General features: G+C 48.2%; 1 protein-coding gene across 13 annotated transcripts in view; it reads left to right on the top strand.

The window, feature by feature from the left end:
* The window catches only part of hfp (Poly(U)-binding-splicing factor hfp), a 121,840-nt gene extending 102,909 nt beyond the window's left edge, over window positions 1-18,931 (top strand). For all 13 annotated transcript variants that reach the window (XM_084591614.1, XM_084591621.1, XM_084591619.1 and 10 more), the window contains 2 exons: window positions 13,699-13,888; window positions 18,754-18,931. In XM_084591614.1, the coding sequence (XP_084447740.1) occupies window positions 13,699-13,888; window positions 18,754-18,863 (300 nt within the window). In that variant the 3' untranslated portion in view covers window positions 18,864-18,931. The remainder of the gene's footprint in view (window positions 1-13,698; window positions 13,889-18,753) is intronic.
* Window positions 18,932-19,405: the final 474 nt, after the last annotated feature.

The raw sequence follows: 19,405 nt of genomic DNA, 5'->3' as shown, positions 1-19,405 counted from the left end.
TCATTAACACCAGAGATAGGTACTCCCTCACAAGTCAATTCACCGCAAGAATTTTTTAGCTAGCTTCATTAACACCAGAGATAGGTACTCCCTCACAAGTCAATTCACCGCAAGAATTTTTTAGCTAGCTTCATTAACACCAGAGATAGGTACTCCCTCACAAGTCAATTCACCGCAAGAATTTTTTAGCTAGCTTCATTAACACCAGAGATAGGTACTCCCTCACAAGTCAATTCACCGCAAGAATTTTTTAGCTAGCTTCATTAACACCAGAGATAGGTACTCCCTCACAAGTCAATTCACCGCAAGAATTTTTTAGCTAGCTTCATTAACACCAGAGATATTGGCGATTAAAAATGGCGCTCCTCCTCGCTTCCCTCAACTCAACACTCGGAGACACCAGAAAAAAACGAAGAAAACAGCTCGGGAACTCCGCCCCGCTAGCCCCGCCCATGAAGCATCGGGTGACGCTCGGTTCTCAGACTTCCAGTCGTCACGCCTGTTTTCCCCGAGCGTCGCCCATGCATTCACGGTCTCTGCCTTTCCCGTCCCGTCTGCGTTTGCATAGCTTTCAACCTTGTATGCTGTCTTCCTCGGCTGCCGGTTTCTTCAGTTTCTTGACCTCTCGGAATTACGTGCGACAGCAGCCCGAACGACTCGGGTCGTTCGCGAGCGCGTACCTGCAGGTGGGAAGCTGCTGTCCACACATACCGGCAGCCGCCGCGGAGGGAGCACTTTCCTTCATATCTCTGTCCCATACAGCGCAAATTAGCGTGCACTCACAGAGCACGGCTTTCTACAAGACCGCTTTCTTCTCTCGCGCTGCCTGGGTCAGTCTCTTTGGTACCGTCTTTTGCGGTTTGACCAACGGCGGCCGGTGACCCCTCGCGGAGTTGACGCGATAGCATCGACTCTGCATGGATGCTGGCAGACGATCGAGCGTGCGAGCTGCCCGCGTGCAAACATATGTCGTCGTCCCTTTTAGACCGGAGCTGCTTTCATTATGGTCAACGAGAGGCATCTCTTGTGCATAACGAATGATATGTACACGCGTATGTATTACCGAAGAGAGCACGGACTGACGATCGCTACAGTTTGGATATCGGATGACAGGTGAGCACAAATTATTCGTCCGCGAATCTTAAAATTGAAATTAACAAAAGGGATAATGTAGTGTTTTTTTTTTTTTTTGACATCCTTTCGCACATCGTTTAGGAAGTGCCAATGCGTAACGTGAACGCGTGTTTTATCTCATGTGTACGCATCGTTCGAGCCAGAATCGACGACGTAAAATATCAGCAAAGCAGCTCGGCACATTCAGTTCGGCAGCACAGGTTGTCTCTGATTTTGGCAGCGAAACGCAAGAATCGCGCACATGAGCATGCGAGCAGCTACACTAGAGACGCAGCAAAGCGGACGATTCTAAAACGCTGTCCGCCGTGGCTTCGACGCAAATAAGGCCTAGCGACGACCAGGGAGCAGCGCACGATCGGAGTGTCGTCGGTCGCAGCGCCCGCGGACGGTATCGCTGCGGTAACCTGGCGACATCCGGTGCTGCACATAAGCGGTGCGAATTTGTGTACTTTCGCGCTGAAGCTGAGGACAGACCTTTTTTGACGCACGTTTCATTTACACGAAGGTTGATGCTGCCTTTTTAATCGGTACGATGTTGAATCAGACCAGCTTGTGCTCTTTTCGCACTGCTGCACCGACACGCGCTTTCAGTCAGACGCACATCGTTTAGGAAGTGCCAATGCGTAACATGCACGCATGTTTTATGTGTACGCATCGGCCGAGCCAGAAACAACTGCGCAAAACATGAGCAAAGCAGCTCGCCACATGCAGTTCGGCAGCGCAAGTTGTCACCGCTTTCCGAAGCTACACGCAAGAATCGTGCACAGGAGCACGCGAGCGACTACACTAGAGACGCAGCGAAGCGGACGATTCTAAAACGCTGTCTGCTGTGGCTGCGATGCAAAAGAAACAAGGCCTAGCGACGAGCAGGGAGCAGCGCACGACCGGAGTGCCGTCGGCCGCAGCGCCCGCGCCTGGCAGCATCCGGTGCTGCACTTAAGCGGTGTGAATTTGTGTACTTTCGCGATGAAGCTGAGGGTAGACCTTCTTTTGACGCACGGTCCATTTATTTATCAACACGCCGCACAAATGGTCGATGCGGCAAAGACGAGACGGGACACGGGACTACAGTACGCTGCTGTGCCGTCGGTCGGTACATGCTGCCTATTTAATCGGTACGGTGTTTAATCGGACCAGCTGGTGCTCTTTTCGCACTCCTGCACCGAAGCGCACTTTCAGTCGGACGCCACCACCTTTTCGGTTAACATCGCGAACCGAAGCGCCAAGCTCGGGTTCACGCATGCATTGCAGCACTCGAGCAGACGACTTTCTCAGCTATCGGAAATGTGTCCGTGATGTCGTGGCTCTCGCGGCTACAGCCAATGGCAGCCTGTCATGGCCTGTCTCTCTCGTGACTTGTGACATAGGTAATCACGGCAGAATACAGTCAAACCCGGATATATCGAACTCGAAGGGGATCGCGAAATAGTTCGATATATCGATAATTCGATATAGAGAAATCGGCTTGGGACGGCACTTACGATGCGAAAAAACGATACTGTATTTGTCGCGTAATCAACTCACTCGCATAATGAACCCACTCTCCACTTTTGCACTCGAGAATTTGGCAAAAAAAAAAAAAAGCGTTACATCCAGCTCGCTCACATGCAAGCGCTTAAGCTATCTCAGCGACGAGCCGCAGCGACAGAGCAAAACATTTCCAACTTGCTGGAACTGTGTCCCTCTGCCGTACGAGCCACCCGGGTAGCTCAAAACAAGGTTTCTGTGTCGCCGTAGTGGAAATCGCAATGTTATCGCTTGCATGTCGCACTCCATTTCGGTCGTCTCATCCACAGCTCATTTCTTGGCAGCGTGCCAAGATGCTGCGCAGCGATAACGTCGCCGCATGTTTATCTTTGGATAGCTCCTGCTGCGACCGGGAGCGAACTTGGCAGACTGCCCGTGATGGCTTGATTGCACAAGCCTGGTTTGATTTATCAAGCCGTGTTTTGGGGCGGGCGTAGTCTACTGCCACAAAATCATTGGAAAGCAAAGTAGCTGCAAATGCTGTTTGAAACGAAAAATGCTAAAAGCCGGTGTCATGATCGCAGCTGACCGCGTGCTTTCGTTGATTCATACATGCAAGAATAAACGACTCCCCTAAAAAAATCCCGTTTCTTTTTTGCTCTTTTCTCAAAATATGCATTGTAGACCAGTTGCAGATTTGCGGCCTCAATACCTCGGCACCCAAAGCACATAGAGCTGAAATGATTTTTTTTTGCAATGGGAAGCTAAATGTATGCTGTGTGAAAGATTTGGCGTTTTTGAAAGTGAAAATAATTGTTTTGATGAGTTTACTCCCACTTGGTACACTCGCTTTGTATACTGAACCTAATAAGGCTGCAAAATGAGTGGTAATTACTGTATATTGCCGATTTTAAGTCGACTCCTATTATAAGTCGATGCCCCAACTCGCGACCCCCTTTCGAACTCCGAATTAGGTTGACGCTGCTGCACCCTGCTGTCCTAGCTCGTCCAAAAAGTATTTCAGAAAGCCGAGTCATAAAGAAACATTTATTCGTTCATGAGACATCTGTCGTCGCTTGTAAGGACACAGTCGCGATCATCATCTTATGAGCCACTGCTGCCGCTGGTCGTCGGAAGCGGTGCCAAGATGCCGCACGTGGAGAACGCCACAGAGACCATGTCTGTTGGTAGTCCATACCAGGCATCGTTGACGCATTGAGCCACTTCGCCCAAAGAAGCTCGCTTCAGCCTCTGTGTTGGTGTCTTTGAGTTTCCTTGCTGGAGCCACTCGTCGTAGAATGTACCGATGCAGTCGTTGAATGGCTTGTTCAGCGCCACATTCAGGGGCTGAAGAATAGGTGTCAATCCACCCGGAATGATGACCAGGTCGTATCCCGCGTCCGCTACCGCTTTTTTCACATGGTCGGTTATGTGGCCGCAGAAAGAGTCCAGGGTGAGCATGCTGCGGGGCTTCAGCAGTGCCCGTGGACGCCTGCACAACACGAGACGAAACCATTCGAGGACCATTTCATCATTAAAGAATCCCTTCTCATTCACCCGCACGATGACTTTTGGCGGGAATTTTTCCTTCGTCGGGATCGTTTTCCTCTTGAACAGAAGGAATGGCGGCAACTTGTGCCCATCTGCCGTACAGCATAACTTGACCGTGAAACGGTTGTGCGTGTTGCCCATTGTCAGCAGGTGGACCTGGCGCTCCCCTTTTACGGACACGGTTCTATTGCTAGGCATATACAGTCAAACCCGGATATATCGAACTCGAAGGGGATCGCGAAATAGTTCGATATACAGTTAAACCTCGATATAATGAAGTCGTAAAAATCGGCACTTTACTTCGTTATAATGAAATTTTGTTGCATCGAAATTTCGTACCTAGCATGCGGAAACATTACCAAATCACTTGCCAGTTGTAAGCACTCATCCTTTATTTTCTGTGAAAGTAATCAGTGACTTTCTTTTGCGTCTGCTTTGCAATCAGTGATGGCCTCACACTGCGTTCATAGGCCCACAAGGATTGCATTGCATCTTGCTGCCCAATCGAACTCGCGTGGCGCCGCAGAACATCAATTGCGTCAAGCACTTTGCGGCTGCTCAGGGCGTCGTCGTCTTCAGCATCGATATCGCTGCCTGGGTCCTCCTGCGTGCTTCCTAGCACATCCTGCACGATGGAGTCGTCGGTAACTTCCTCGGTGGCAACGACGCAAGAGTCTGCGTAGAGGAAGTCTTCCAGAGCGACACCGTCAGGAACGGCCCCGTCACTCTCCAGGCACCTCCATGCTTCTTCAAGGCCGGCTTGATCGCCTTCCTCGCCATCGAACGGAGCCCTTTCATTAGCCTCCGTGCTGTTGTCTTCGGAGGCACTCGCTGCTGCTGCCACGCCGTTCTCAAACCCGGCTTTCCGGAAGCAGTTCTTGATAATTTCCTTTGATGTCGCCTTCCACGATGCGGAAAACATCTCTAAGGCTTGAAAAATATCCACCTTAGTGGGGCGTTTTAAGCGGAGATTGAGCAGCAGCTTGTCGATCAACCGGCGATGATACGCACACTTCACGCTGTTGATGACTCCTTGGTCGAGCGGCTGAAGCAGCGACGTGCAGTTCAGTGGAAAAAACCGTAGCTCGACATTGGTAAGCTCTAAGTCGTCGACGTGATGGGCGGAACAATTGTCCACTAAGAGGCACACGCTGCGGCCGCCATTCTTCATATCCTTGTCGAACGCCCGGAGCCAGTCACGGAAGATGTCGCGGGACATCTACGCTTTCGTGTTAGAAGTGTACTCCACTTCCAGCTTCCGAGCGTTTCTGAAGCACTGCGGCTTCTTGCTCTTGCCAATCACAAGCGGCACTCTCTTATCACTGCCATCCATGTTGGCGCACATCAGGGCAGTTATGCGCAGTTTACTCTGTTTGCCACCATGGCAGCGATCACCTTTCAGTGCTAGCGTCCGATTCGGTAGCATCTGATAAAAAAATCCAGTTTCGTCTGCGTTGTAAACGTCCGATGGCTGGTATCGCGTCAGTATTGCTGGCATTTCCTTCTCCAGCCAACTAGCGGCTTCAGGCGCGTCAGCCGACATTGACCCCACAGCAGCCGTCCGACGATCCCGTACCGGGCCTTAAAACGGTGGAGCCAACCACTGCTTGCCTTGAATGAATCCTTCTCGAGCAGGCAACCGAAATCCTTTGCTTTTTGCTGCAAAATTGCGCCACTTACCGGCACATTCTGCGCTCTGGCGTCCATGAACCAGGCGAGTCTTGATACGTAGCAGGCTTCAATCGCTTACGTTGGGCGCTCGTTCCACACTTCACTGAGCTGAGGATAGACTCCTTGGCTTTCAAAATTGTTGAAAGCGTACTCATGGATATGCTGAATCGAACCGCTACGTCCTTCTTCTTTTCGCCTTTCGAAACTGCGTCCAGAATCGCCTCTTTTTGCTCAAGCGAAAGGGCTTTCCGCTTGCCACTCATGGCGGCGACGCACGCGGGCATACACGAGGGCAACCAAAGCAACGCCTGCGATGTATCCAGCACATGTGGTAGCAGCGAGTGAACAACGCGACAACGCGGACAAAGGTGCACGGCGGCGACGGCGGCCGCGCAAGTGCGCAAGCAATCACATGGGTTGGCAGATCCAATGAGAGACGGGCGTGTAAGCTGACGCATGCACAGCAAAGAAGCCTGGGAGGAGTGGGGGGGGGGCTGGAGTGGAGTGCGCCGTCGCCGGCGACCGAGCAAAAAAAAAAATAGATGGGCCCGGACGGGGGGAAGAGAGAGGGTTGCGCTCTCTCTCTCCCGCTTGCTGGGAGCGAATTCCACGCGCCCCATGAGGCCCATCCGCGTGGGTTACCCAAGTCACTCACGCTAGCACCGCTTTCCCCGTGGCCGTCATCGTCACGGCGACATGTTCCTTCTGGGTAAATCTTTTTAGGATACGCGACTTCGTTGTAATGAAATTGCAGCAATATTACTTCGTTATGTCGAGGCAAAATATACATGGTTTCCAATGGGGAATAAGTTGAATATGCCTTGTAACTTCGTTATATTGAGGATTTCGTTATATTGAAGTTCGTTATATCGAGGTTTAACTGTATTGATAATTCGATATACAGAAATCGGCTTGTGACGGCATTTACGATGCGAAAAAACGATACCGTATATGTCGCGTAATCAACCCATTCGCGCAATGAACCCACTGTTCACTTTTGCGCCCGAGAATTTGGAAAAAGAAAAAAAAAAGCGTTAAGGCCAGCTCGCTCACATGCAAGCGATTGAGCGATCTCAGCCACAAGCGGCAGCGACAGAGCGAAAAATTTCCAACTTGTTGGAACTGCGTCCCTTTCGCCGCTCGAGCCACCGCGGCAGCTCGGAACAAGGTTTCTGTGTCGCCGCGGCAGAAATCGCGAGCGTTTTCGCTGCATATCGATGGCGCGCGCCACTCCATTTCGGTCGTCTCAGCCGCAGCTCATTTCTTGGCAGCGTGTCAAGATGCTGCACAGCGCTAACGTCACCGGGCGTTATCTTTTGATAGCTCCTGCTGTGGCGGGGAGCGAACTTGGCAGAGTGCCCGTGATGGCTTGATTGCACCTGGTTCCATTTATCACGCCGCGCTTGGGGCGGGTGTCATGATCGCAGCTGACCGCGTGCTTCCGTTGATTCATAGGTGCAAGGATAAACGACTCCCCCCCCCCCCCCCCAAAAAAAAACATCTGCTGCTTTTTAACGTCCGCAGTAACATATCTTACACTACGCCCCGCGTACAGCACAGCGATAAGAATGGATGACTCTCGCAAAAAAAAAAAAAAAAAACCACAAAGAGAGACAGAGAGATTTGCCGCTTAACGTCCGCAGGCGCCATAGCCACGTCAGCCGCCGCGCGCAGAGTGTTCGCAACACACGCTGGAGAAAGCGTCCGATGTCTGTCTGAAAACGGGCTGAGCTGGCTTGACTCATGCGTAAGCGCGTGCTGAAGGAAAGAGATAGCTCAGCAAAAGAATGGGCACACCCACGCACATGTCTTGAAAACGTCATGTACTGGCACGCAGGAAAGGATAACTGCAGATGCGCGCGCGCCTTTGAGGAATGGGTGCGGCGCTGCCCAGGCCAGCCGTCGCCGAACTGTCCCCTCATTTCTTCCGCGCGTGGCTTGAAAACGTCACGCGGCAAACGGCCAAAGGTGATGCGATCGTCTTTGGGGAAGGCACACTTTCCAGTGTGAGGTGCGGAGTTCGATATATCGAACGACCGGTGAAATTGAGTTCGATATATGACGCGGCTTTCCTATATTTTTACATGGGATTTTCAAGGGGATATTCCGTGAGTTCGATATAACCAAAATTCGATATATCCGGGTTCGATATAACCGGGTTCGACTGCAAAACCAGACTGGAGTCTGGTCACCGTTGCCTATTTGACCAAGCAGGAAGGAATGTGTTGCCCGCAGGTCATTCATGTAATACAGAAAGGCGCTTCGTTTTTCTTCGTAGGCTTCGGGCAACCGTTGGCATACGGTCGTTCGTCACCTCAGGCTTAGGCCGTTCCTCTTCATGAAATTCGTCACCCATTTCTTAGACACTTTAAACTCTGTACGCGGGATGCACATCTCCTCCTCGACGGCACGTGCCTTTGTTTCAATGTCATTGTAGGAAACACTCAGGCTCTTGCTGCTCTGGTCTAACCGAATCTCGAACCGCCTCATCAACGACAGGGTATTGTCCGGACTTCGGCCCGCGAAAGGAACGGCGTGTAGCAGCACACGCAGAAAGCTTACTTTTGTTTTCTCCAGCCTCTCACGCACTTTTCCGAGATGTCAAACTTCCGCCCTGCTTTGACGTTGTTTTCCGAGTCGGCGTAGAGGATGACTTGCCGCTTAAAAGCAGCGCTGTACTGTTGCCGAGGTAGCGGCGGCATCTTGCAAGGCGCCCGTCGAGTGACACAAACCACATACACCGCTGTTAGCTGTCACGTCGGCTAGAGTCCAGGCGGTGCGATGAGAAGAAATGGCGAAAGGCACATAACGTTGCACAACACGCGAAAATGCTTCTCTGCTCATGTGACTGGTCACGTATGGTCGTTTTGGATTGGATTGGATTTGTAGCTGTCCCATGTGTATCAAACATTGCCAGTGCCAGCTCGCCCGGCTTTGGCCGTTTTTTTGTGGAACGCCCACGATTTGTCGATAACAAGTTGCTATCGTATTAAAGCAAACCTTTGGTGCATATCTCAAATTCGTTTTTTTTTTTTAAAGCAGATCCATTTTCGCATTGTGTCTGACAACTTTTATGGAATTACGAGCGCACGGTGCGTGATATTTTCCCTAACTCGGTCGAAATGTCGACCCCAATTATAAGTCGACTCCCCAACTTTTGGAAGGACATATAAAAAAAAAAAGATCGACTTATACGCGGCAATATATGGTAACATATCAGGAAACTGCTCCCAACATTTCATACTTTACTCTTTTGGCTATCTAACCATGCCTTAAAAAATTAGTTTTTAACAATTCATTATTTCACAATTTAGGCCTTAGCACTTTCCTGGGAAAAACAGTGGTTTTTGGGTGCTGTTTTTATTTTTTTTCCTTTAACAAAACTTGTTTGGTACAGGAGTGTCTAGTGCCAAATTGTAGGCGAGGAATTCCTTTTTACAATGGTATTAGTGATAATCAACATACAGTCGACGACTGATTTTTCGGACACCCAATTTTTCGGACATGCTTGATTATTCGGACTTTTTCCCGGCCCCAGGACATACCTTATAAAGTCAATGTATTACGCTGCTCAAAATTTCGGACGCTCTAAGGAGGGCTATTCGATTTTTCGGACATTCCAAGCATCAGCCGGGCCAACTGCCACACATTTTGAGCGGTGTTGCCGCCATCTTGTTTGTTTACTTTTGCCTTCAATAGCTTCGAAACCGGTGCCGGCCTTGCGTGCCGCTCCTTAGCTAAACACGCTGGATCGAGGCTATAATATTTGCCTAGCAGCTTCTGTTTCCGGGACGTCGCTGCCGGAGTGCTTTTTTTTTTTTTTTCTTTTAGCTTGATCGCTTCTACTGCCTGTTCCTCTGTGTGTTTGCCGTGTAGGCCTAGCCGTGGTCATGCTGATGCGAGAACTACGTTCTGTCGCTACTGTGGCTCGCATTTTATTGAATCGGCTTCAGTTCTGTTTCCGGATCTTATAAGATCAGCGAGAAGGCACTCAACGGAGTCGGTGCTGTGATTCAGTGTTTGGTGGTTATGGTGTGCCTCGACAGTGGGAAACCCTACTTTGTCGATTTGCTTGGAGCACTTAGTACCCTTGCCGATGCGTGGAAGTCTGTAGCACCCACAACGCTGCGCAATTGCTTCCGCGACGCGGGATTTGTGCTGAATGACGAGTCGGCTGCCTTGGACGAGGAGAGCGTCGTCGAGCAGTTGTCAGGCAGTGAGCAGTTCATTCACGACCTTCGCACTGCTGGTGTCGAAATTCCATCGGCCATCTCGTTTTCAAAGTTCACAGACGTGGACCACCAGTTGGAACTGTGCTCTGGGCTCATAGATACAGGAATTATTCGCCAAGTGCTTGTGGAGTCTGAGAGCGAGGACGATGATGACTCACCTGCAGCAGCGCAGCCGACGCAAGCTGAGCTGATGCAAGCGAAATCAGGTGGACCTGTTAGCACGGAAGCGGAGCGTGGTGCAGAAAAGTATTCATGACTTTTTCCGGCCTCAAAGTGAATAATAGGCAATAAATTGAGCTTTTTTGGTGCACATTTGTTTTTTAGGACTGCCCGATTTTTCGGACATTTTCGTGGTCCGTTGAGAGTCTGAAAATTCGGTCGTCGACTGTATTTATTGAATAAGTGATGAAAAAAAAAACTATCAGCAAGAAATTGTAGTTAAAAAGCACAAAAGCATCAAAGTTTCTTGATACAAATAAAACAAATATTTTTCAAAATATGCTTTCTTTACAACGGGGACCAATGCAACATTGCAGTGAATTCTGGCTTTTTGTGTACAGTATTCGCTGAGTTAGGAAAGAAAACAGTAGTCGAGGTCGACCCCTGGCTCTCCTCTAGCGGAAAATGTGACTTCCTGCTCTGCCGGCGACAAGTAATACTGCCCAAAAGATATTGTCACCCTGCAGATAACAGTTGTGACCTTCAGAACAGTGATCTCTTCCACGCAGCAAAAGCGGAAATATTTGGGGAGCGAACGCTAAACTTATTGAGGCACGAACGCTAAACTTATTGAGGCATGGCTGTCGACGTTTCGGGGGCGGTTTGACATAGTTTCGCTGTCAGTGCTAAAGTCTGAAGATCTGAGTTCATCTTCCCAGTCATCACTGCTGCAGTTCGCATCCAATAACGAGCTCTCCGATGCGTCAACTTCCACGGAACTGCGCCGTTTCACGCAGCAGGAGCGCACGCGACGTCGACGCCATGATGTAAACAAGGAGCGCAGATCACCTGAGTTCGGAGAGACCATCTGGACGGGTGCGGCAATGGCGGAAATAGTAAAACCAAAAGCAAAACTGAAAGAAGGGTTCTTCTGTTTCCCATTGGATGACGCCACTTGTCAAGGAGCGCTTCGAAAGCGGTAAAATTCGATTTCTGAAACCATCGATAGTGGGCTATCGATGGGAATAGGCGCTGACAGGAAAATGTTAAACAATGGAAGTTTAATAATTATTATCTTTCAAATTAATTGGGCTACAGGGAAAAAGATTGCATATTTGAAATCAGTATGAAAAATTCAGTAAGGCTGTCAATTTTAATTACAATTGGCCTAAATATAACGAAAATAGCCCTAGACCCATATCCCCCCCCCCCCCCCCCCCCCCTTAAGGGAAGACACTGGTCTTAAAACAATTTTTTTTATTATTAGATATATCGCAATGAAATTCGGTATGCATTTGTATTTCTTTCTGCTGTTTTCAAAAATTTAATTTGTTTTACCATATTTCAATTAGTTCTCATACTATGGAAACATAACTGATGCCTAATTAGGTCATTTCTTACTGGTGATTAAGACACTTTCCCTCAATATTATTTGTCTCTGATTAAAATGTAGCTGTAGCCAAAGACCTGCCATGTGGAGCTAGGCTATTTATATTATCACTGAGGTGCTTTGCCATATAAAAATGCCCAATTATGCCGACGCCCCATAATTTTTAAATATTTAGCTGACATTACTCTCCCCCAAATTTGATATGTTCAACCTAGCAACATAAAAATAGCATAGCTCCACAGTTCAGTTCTTCCTGAATGCAACGGTGTAAGACTTATAAAATTGTACCACAAAAACGTAATGAAAAGTTCCGTAAGGCTAGTCATATTGGCAAAAAATATGAAGTTAAGAAAATCGCATTTGAAGTTTTGACTCTGACTGCAGAAAATTTTGGGAGGAATCTTCAAGTGCAGATTTTATTTCAGTTTTCCCTATCTGTCTGCCTGCAACACAAAACAAAAAGTGTCTTATTCCATCCAACAAAACATTTCCTAAAAATTTTGAAGATGTGTACATGACGAAATTGTAAAAAAAAAAAATCAAAGTTATGTGTTTAATTTTTTTTTTTTAAGCCGACGAGAGCGCGGGGCTAGGATGTCCAGCTCCAAGGATAATATCTTGAGCCCTGCAAACGGTTTCTTGAGGGAACTAGCGGTCCCGTGCCAAGGGGGCCTGTGGCAAACAGTTGGGTGGCCCTGAAAAGCTCCGTCGTGATACTTGTGCGATTGACCGCTCGCATCTTTGCGATCTCGCCGCAGGTTCCGCGCTTCGTGTGTGCAATAAAGTTGTTAACGCTTTCATGTCCACAATCGTGAACTCTGTACTGGCATAGCATTCCGCGCTGAGGCCGCGGTGAAATTTGCGTTGGGTGGCCGACTTTCCCGACAAAACGGACTTTGCGCCGACAGCTCAACACAGTGCATTGGCTCCGCCGTAGAGTAGTACGCGGCGGCGGCATCAGTGTATCGTAATCCGGGATACAGTTCGCACTGTAATTTGAACCCGCGGTGTCGTCGTAGTGCAAGTCCCGACAGCATGCTTGCGACCCGCGTCTTCTGGCTTTTTTTTTCCACGCCTGTTTTGATTGCAAGGAGAAAAAAAAGAAGAAAAAAACGATCGGCACAAAACGGTGCTTCGAAAAACGCGAGCGCAGACGTACGCGAAGAGGCAGCCACGGCGGCGAACGCAAAACAGAAAGAAAACAAAAATGACGCGCTGTTCACGCCAGCCAATAGGAGACGCGGAACGGCCAAGTGCGCCGCATGGCAGCCAATCGGAGACCATAAACGGCCTTCGGAAAACCGGCGCTATCAGCCATACTGCTTGAGTGACGCCATTTTGAGGTAGCGCAAATTGTGCACAAAGAAAACAGCTTCAAACCAAGCCCAAGATGGCGGCGATCGGTCGGCTGGAACGCCCGCGGCGCGCGCGGGAATTTCTAACAAATTTTCTCTTCTCGGGGGTGGGAGGGGGTGGCATTTCGCGGCTGCCGTGATGTTTTGAAAACCGATTTTATCGCATCTCCTGACAGACTTCAGCGTTAATAATTTGAGTGCAGGTACTCGAAAGGTTAAGCCTTCAGAAAATGGGTGTTTCTCAAAATAGAATTTTTTACCATTTTCGGCCGTTCTAAGACCCGCGTCTCCCCTTAAGTTTTCTGTTTGAATTTGTTAAGTCAAAATAATTGAAAGCTTTTAATGAAACTTAATGTCAGTTATGAAGTGTGGAAGCAAGCATTCTGTTTGCTACTGGTCTGCTTTGAATTATTGCTCATTTCGCTTGTGTTTATTTGGCTGTTTGTTTTGTTAGAGGCGTGTGCCTAGTCAGTGAAGCTTTAAATAAAAATTAATCAAAGTGGGTATTTTTGTATGTCAGGAATAAAAAAAAATGCAGTTATCAGAAATGTTTCACCATAAAAACATTCTGCAAACATAATTCGAATACTCTAAAACTCTTGTTTTATTTCTCCAAAATGTTCCACCCCTGGCATCTGACACATTCTGTTGGCTTCGTGAAAGCTTTTTTTGAAATGCCCGCTCGGGCGTGTTGTTATAAATACTGTGTTGAACTGAGATTTACTTTTTCTCTTTACAGTCCTGTGTAGTGGTGCTGCGCAACATGGTGGGTGTGGAAGACCTGGACGATGAGCTTGAGTCCGAAGTAACGGATGAGTGTGGCCGGTTTGGTACTGTCAAGAGGGTTATTATTTACCAGGAACGGCAGTCTGAGGACGAGAATGCTGACATTGTCGTCAAGATTTTTGTTGAATTCTCTCAAGCACAAGGTGAGCCATGTGATCTCAAGGTCGTGGATATTGTGTTTATCATTAACTGTTTCTGACAGGTTTTCAATCTGAGTTCTCTAGAAACTGTGGAGTTTCTTAAGGGGGGAGGCTACCCTTGAAAACCAACTTTTTTATTTCTTGAGATATTTAAATGAAATTTCCAGGGTAGGCTCATAGTACAAACATTTGAAGAACTACCAAGTTTCATGGAGCTGGGCTCATTGGTTCTCAAGTTGAAGGAGTATATCAAGATGGTTTACATAGGTCCCTCGGGGTAGGCCTGCAGAATTTGCAAAACGTGCTGGCACTATGAAATTCGTTATGGTTATTCCTGGCTTTTTTTTTATTTCCTTGTTTTCCAAGTTCCACTGTAACAGATGCTAGGATGCTGCAGGCATCGATGCAGTCGTCGTTGGCACGCCTCGCCATGAGGATGGCCTTCGCTTCCGGGCACTGAACGCGTGTCGCACCTCGAGGCATCGTGAGCGACTACGCAATGCTTTAACACGTTGCTCGAAACAGTTCAGAGGGTACGATGAGAGATATTATATCCAGCGATCGCAAAAACGGCGAAAGGCAAACAGAATGCACAAAGTACAAAGACAGCCAACAACGACAGCGAAGAGCCGGAGCAGACGATGCGGGTAGGCAGCCGGCAGAGACCGATGCGTCAGCGGGCGCAGCTGCCAATAGCAGTCGCCCAATCCACCGTGTTCTTGCAGAGCGCGCGCTTTACCCAATCACAACCTTGAATTTGAGCGCGGTAAACTCGAAAGCCGCCGCGAGGTTCCCAATCAGAAGCAAGTCGCGCCTCGACCGCGCCGCCGCCACTGACGAGGGTGGCAAAAGAAAGCACGAGAACTCACAAACAAGACAAGACAAGGTAGCGCTCAGTTTAGCAGAAGAGGAATGGCACGCGCGTGAAGTTTGAGAATTTTCGGGGCTTACTCGCAGCTCCGCGGCTGCCGCCGCTTGTTATTTAATTAATTTCGAGTATTTCTACGGTTCTATGAAACCCCGGCCCTCAGTCACCAGCGGCTGCAGAACAACTGACCACGGCAGCGGTCAGACCTGTGACGCAGCAGGGGGTGCTAAGAATTTCTGGCTCTGCTGGACAGGCCGCCATTGGAAACTGACCCTGGTAACGTTTAAAGGGCCACTGTCCAGGGAAGGACCTTTTAAGCAAAGGAGCGCAGTGTTTCGATCAGGTACCGGAGATAGTCTGTGCAAAGTGCTACAGTGACACGCGTGCCGCAAAGCAACGAAAATACAAATCAAAGCTCTCTCATGTTCTCCTTCGGGAAGCCAGCTTCCCCGTTCCCTGCGCTTGGCCCGTCGAGCCTCAGCTATGACGACTTAGGCCTCATTCTCACAGCCGATTTTTCTCTCCTCTGTCGCGCAGGCGCTCGCCCGAGAAGGGGAGTTAATGGTGCCAGTACTCCCCAAAATCGGGTGGCCGGCGCCATGGGGTTTTGCTCCAAGGCGCCTCCGGTCCGGCAAGCGGCGGACTCCGCCCCACGAAAGACGGACCAGTGAGCGCGCTCGCTTCTCTCACGTGACTCTACGTCACGGCTTGCGTGTCGCGACCGAGCGAGCGCTGGCGGAGCGGCCGCGAGGCTTGCATGCAGACGGGCTTGCATGCAGACGGCGGTGCGCGAACACACAGAGAGAGAGAGAAAAGCGGGGGTTGCCCTCCTGTTTGGTGCCCCGCGAAGCACGCTCTGACAAGAGACAACAGATGCCGTTTTTTTTTTTTTGTTTTTTTTTTTTCATTTTTCAATGCACCGGGTGTCGCAGCTAAACATGACCTCCTGCAAAACTTTACAATATTTCAGTTGTATGTTTGAATGGGTGTATCAAAAGAAATCTTGCAAGTTCTGGCGACCCATTCCTTTATTGATGACAGAGTTATTATATATGTTCCTATAGATTTCTTCGATTTCGCTGACTGCCATGAATAATATTATAGATGTGCGCATTTATACAGAGCTTGGATACTGGCTTGATATATATTCGTACCCTTTATTGATCCGTAGTACGTGTGGTGTTTGTACTGAGGCTGAGATAAGGCGTTCCAACTCTGAACTGCTGCAAGAAGTTGTGACACTAAAAGCGGAATATAAGAGACGGGGAATTTTTTTTTTATCTGAGATGCTGAGGTAACACTATTTTCAAGTAGTAGATTTGGAATTTCACTCCCTTTCATTTTGGAGCTACGCAAACGGTACCTTGTTGCAAATAGTTAATCTGGTAGTTTTTCTCGCCAACCTAAGTTGATCCAAATGCAGAACAGGTTCTTGACAAATTGAAATCATGCAAAGTATGTGGCTCACAAGTTGAGCTAAGAGCCATTATATAGACACAACCAGAACCAAAAACAAGTGCGGAGTGGCAAACAAGGTTCAAAGCAGTAAAGATTTGGATGGACTGAAAACCTGCTGGCTAGGCAGGCGAAGAAGTCAAAACGACTGCCGCACAGGTGAAGAAGGGAAAGGAAGAGGTAATGAGCGAGGTGAGGAAAGGAGCAGAGGAGAAAACTGAACAAAGAAAAGAGAGAGAGAGAAAAAAAAATGCAAACAGCGGGTAAATGGCATGGCAAGAAAACTTCGTCAAGGGGAGGAGGTCTAAGAAAGCAAGTAAAGAAAAAGCATGTCATTGGGGAAAAGAAATGTAAGAAAAGGTCGCAATCTTCCCGCAAGACAGAGAACCCTTAAAAAAAAAAAAAGCTGTGACGAAACTGCGTTTCAAGAGGAAGCCACCGCTTTTGAAGCTGCATTGCTTGCACTTGCAGGTGATAGCGAAATATTAAGCGCTACCTTAATATCACGAATGGTGGTATCGACAGGAACGTTTCATTGCTGGTGAACAATGCTTATATTGATAGCAGCCTTGAGTTGCGTGGAGTTTTGTACAGCTACTGAAGAACCAAAGCACAAGAGGCTAACAAAAAATGCCGATTTCATTTAATTTTGCAATATGCAGGACGTCACAGCTAACCTCGACTTCCGACAGATTTGCGTGAAATATTATTTCAGTCGGCGCCATTCTAACTTGATTTTTTAATGCTTGTATCAAAACCATCTTGCCATGTTGTCGCGAACAATTCTTTTATTGATAGAATAGTTCATTACGTTTTCTGTGATTGTGCTGATTGCGAAGAATAATTTTATTGGATTGAGCATAACTTTCTGCGGTTTAATACATGCTTGCTATAATTATACTCATTTGTTTTGGCACAGTACGCGTGGTGTTTGTACCGTTACCAAAGCTGAGATGAGAAAGCTGAGATCGCTTTCTAGCTCCAAACTGCTGCTAGAGCACGTGAGACAGCACGCTTCTTTTTTTTCCAACCATACAGACACGAAGTACACGACTTCCACTGCTGCAGAGAGGGCAGCCGCCCTCCGTATTTTTATTTTTTTTTCTTGCAGGAGAAAAAAAAAAGCGCTCCGACGTAGAGTCACGTGGGAGCGGCGAAGCCCCTCCCGAACTGGTTTGACGGCGTTCGGCGGCCCTTTATGTTTGAACATCGCGCCGCTCCATCCGTCGTGCGGTGTCCCCCGCCGGTGCCGCCGCGTTGGAGAGGAGCACCGGCTATGAGAATGAGGCCTTAGTCGAAAACGACGTCCATTGGTCCGTCTCTCTCTGTCTGAGGGTGAAGGATGGGTGTCTACCGCTCGCTGCTCGCTTTTCCCTCTCCGTGGCCGGACTGAATCCAGAGGCACGCGCTTCCTCGCTCACATTTTTTTTCCGCGCACGCGGAGTGCCACGTCCCACCTCCCTCCAAACGCGGAGGAGGAAGGGGAATTTGTCTTGCGGAGGCTAGACGACCGGGCAGGAGAGTGAAAAACCTTTGCGAGGGAACGGGAGGAGAGAAACACTACAGAATCGGGTGATTGCGGGGGCTGTAACTGCATTATTAGTTACTCTTTTGAAAAACATTTTGTGCCCTTGTGTTCTGGGGGCGAAGTCTCACAGTCACCGGGGAAGAAAATATTTTCGACCGGAGGGTGGACAGTGGGCCTTTAAGTGTATAATCAAAATCATTTAATTTTACTGAATGAAATTGCTGAATCAGGCATTTATTGAGGCAATTGCATAAGTAGATAAAATCTTTGCCTTTGCCTGCTTGCACTTTTCTGTGGTGGGAAAGAGCCATTGCTGTGTTTTTGCTCTTCGGTTGCTATTTCCCAGGCCCAGCCCGACAGTAGGGTGGACACTGATATACGTTCACATTTTTTTAGGCAGCATGAAGAAGCTAATGCTATTTCTCTACTTCATGTCGCGTCCCTATGGGACGGGTGAATGCCATTGCATTTCAGCTGTTGATATTGTGCGCCCAGGCTCAGCTTGCTCGTATGTTTTCACAAGTCCATTTGGTTGGTAAACGTATTGTACGACCAGAATTCATGGAAATTTTGAATGTAGCAGCTACGAAATCTCATCTGGGAGCATATTAACCATTAAATTCCATACAAAATTTTTATTGCCTACTATTTTGAGTATATGAACTGGGAACTTGTCAGTGAGGTTCTGTTTTAACAACCAAGGGCTACATAGGGGTGCAGTGCATGTGTAGCCGTGCTGCCTTTTGGCTGGCAGCAAGTCTGGCATGACTCGGTAGTTGCCTTGATATCCTTGTAATGCTTTTTGTATTGAATTTTGAGTGCAAAGTATGATATTGCTGAAAAATGGTCTGATCTCACTTCGTAGGCAGCTATTGGGAGTAGTGCAAAATGGTGAACTTGAGTGGTTAGAAATGTCACTAGTCTCTTCCAAACCTCTTTCTTATTTTGTGGTAATTGGAGTTATAACTGGAAGGAATGTACTGCAGAATTATGATTGATTTTTATTGCTGCTTCCAGAGTCTGCAAGTGCAAGGGATGCATTGAATGGCCGATTCTTTGGCGGTAGGATTGTCAAAGCTGAGTTGTATGATCAGACACTCTACGAAGCAAATGACCTGTCTGGATAGATTGTATAGAACCTGTACATACCTGTGTATATACCATACCAAAATAAATCCTCGTCACCTGCAAAGGACCTCGTCTAATTTCTTCCGATCGGATGCGCTCATCGATCACTTTTTGTTTCCATGTCTGCTGTGTGATGTATGCCTTTGTATGCCAAATGAAACTTGTGCAACATCACAAGTTAGCTTTTTCTTTTCTTGGTGACGTCAAGCACTGATTGCACCAGTGCCTTTGTGCTATAATATAAGTAGTTGAAGGGACACTGCGGTGGTTTTCAAATCTACTAATACTCTAGATTTTTGAAGCAGATTATTTGTTAATCACGGCTGTGAAGTTATTTTTTTCGATTATGCATAAAACACCTGTGCAGTCGCCGACTGAAAGTGCGCAATTAGTCTCCCATGCCCCGCGCAACTGCTACAGAGGGGGAAAAGAGAGAGACCTCGCTTCTCCATCCGTTGTGACGCCACTTTGAGGAGCCAGAAGCATTCAGAGCCACCTGAAGGAGCTTTCGGCGTGCGTGGTTCCTCGTCTTGTGTGCATT

This window comes from Amblyomma maculatum, chromosome 1, assembly GCF_055883805.1.
Source record: "Amblyomma maculatum isolate TAMU_Amacu chromosome 1, ASM5588380v1, whole genome shotgun sequence".
NCBI lineage: Eukaryota > Metazoa > Arthropoda > Arachnida > Ixodida > Ixodidae > Amblyomma > Amblyomma maculatum.
The sequence above is the reverse complement of the archived record's forward strand: the minus strand, read 5'-3'. Positions and strand labels throughout refer to the sequence as shown.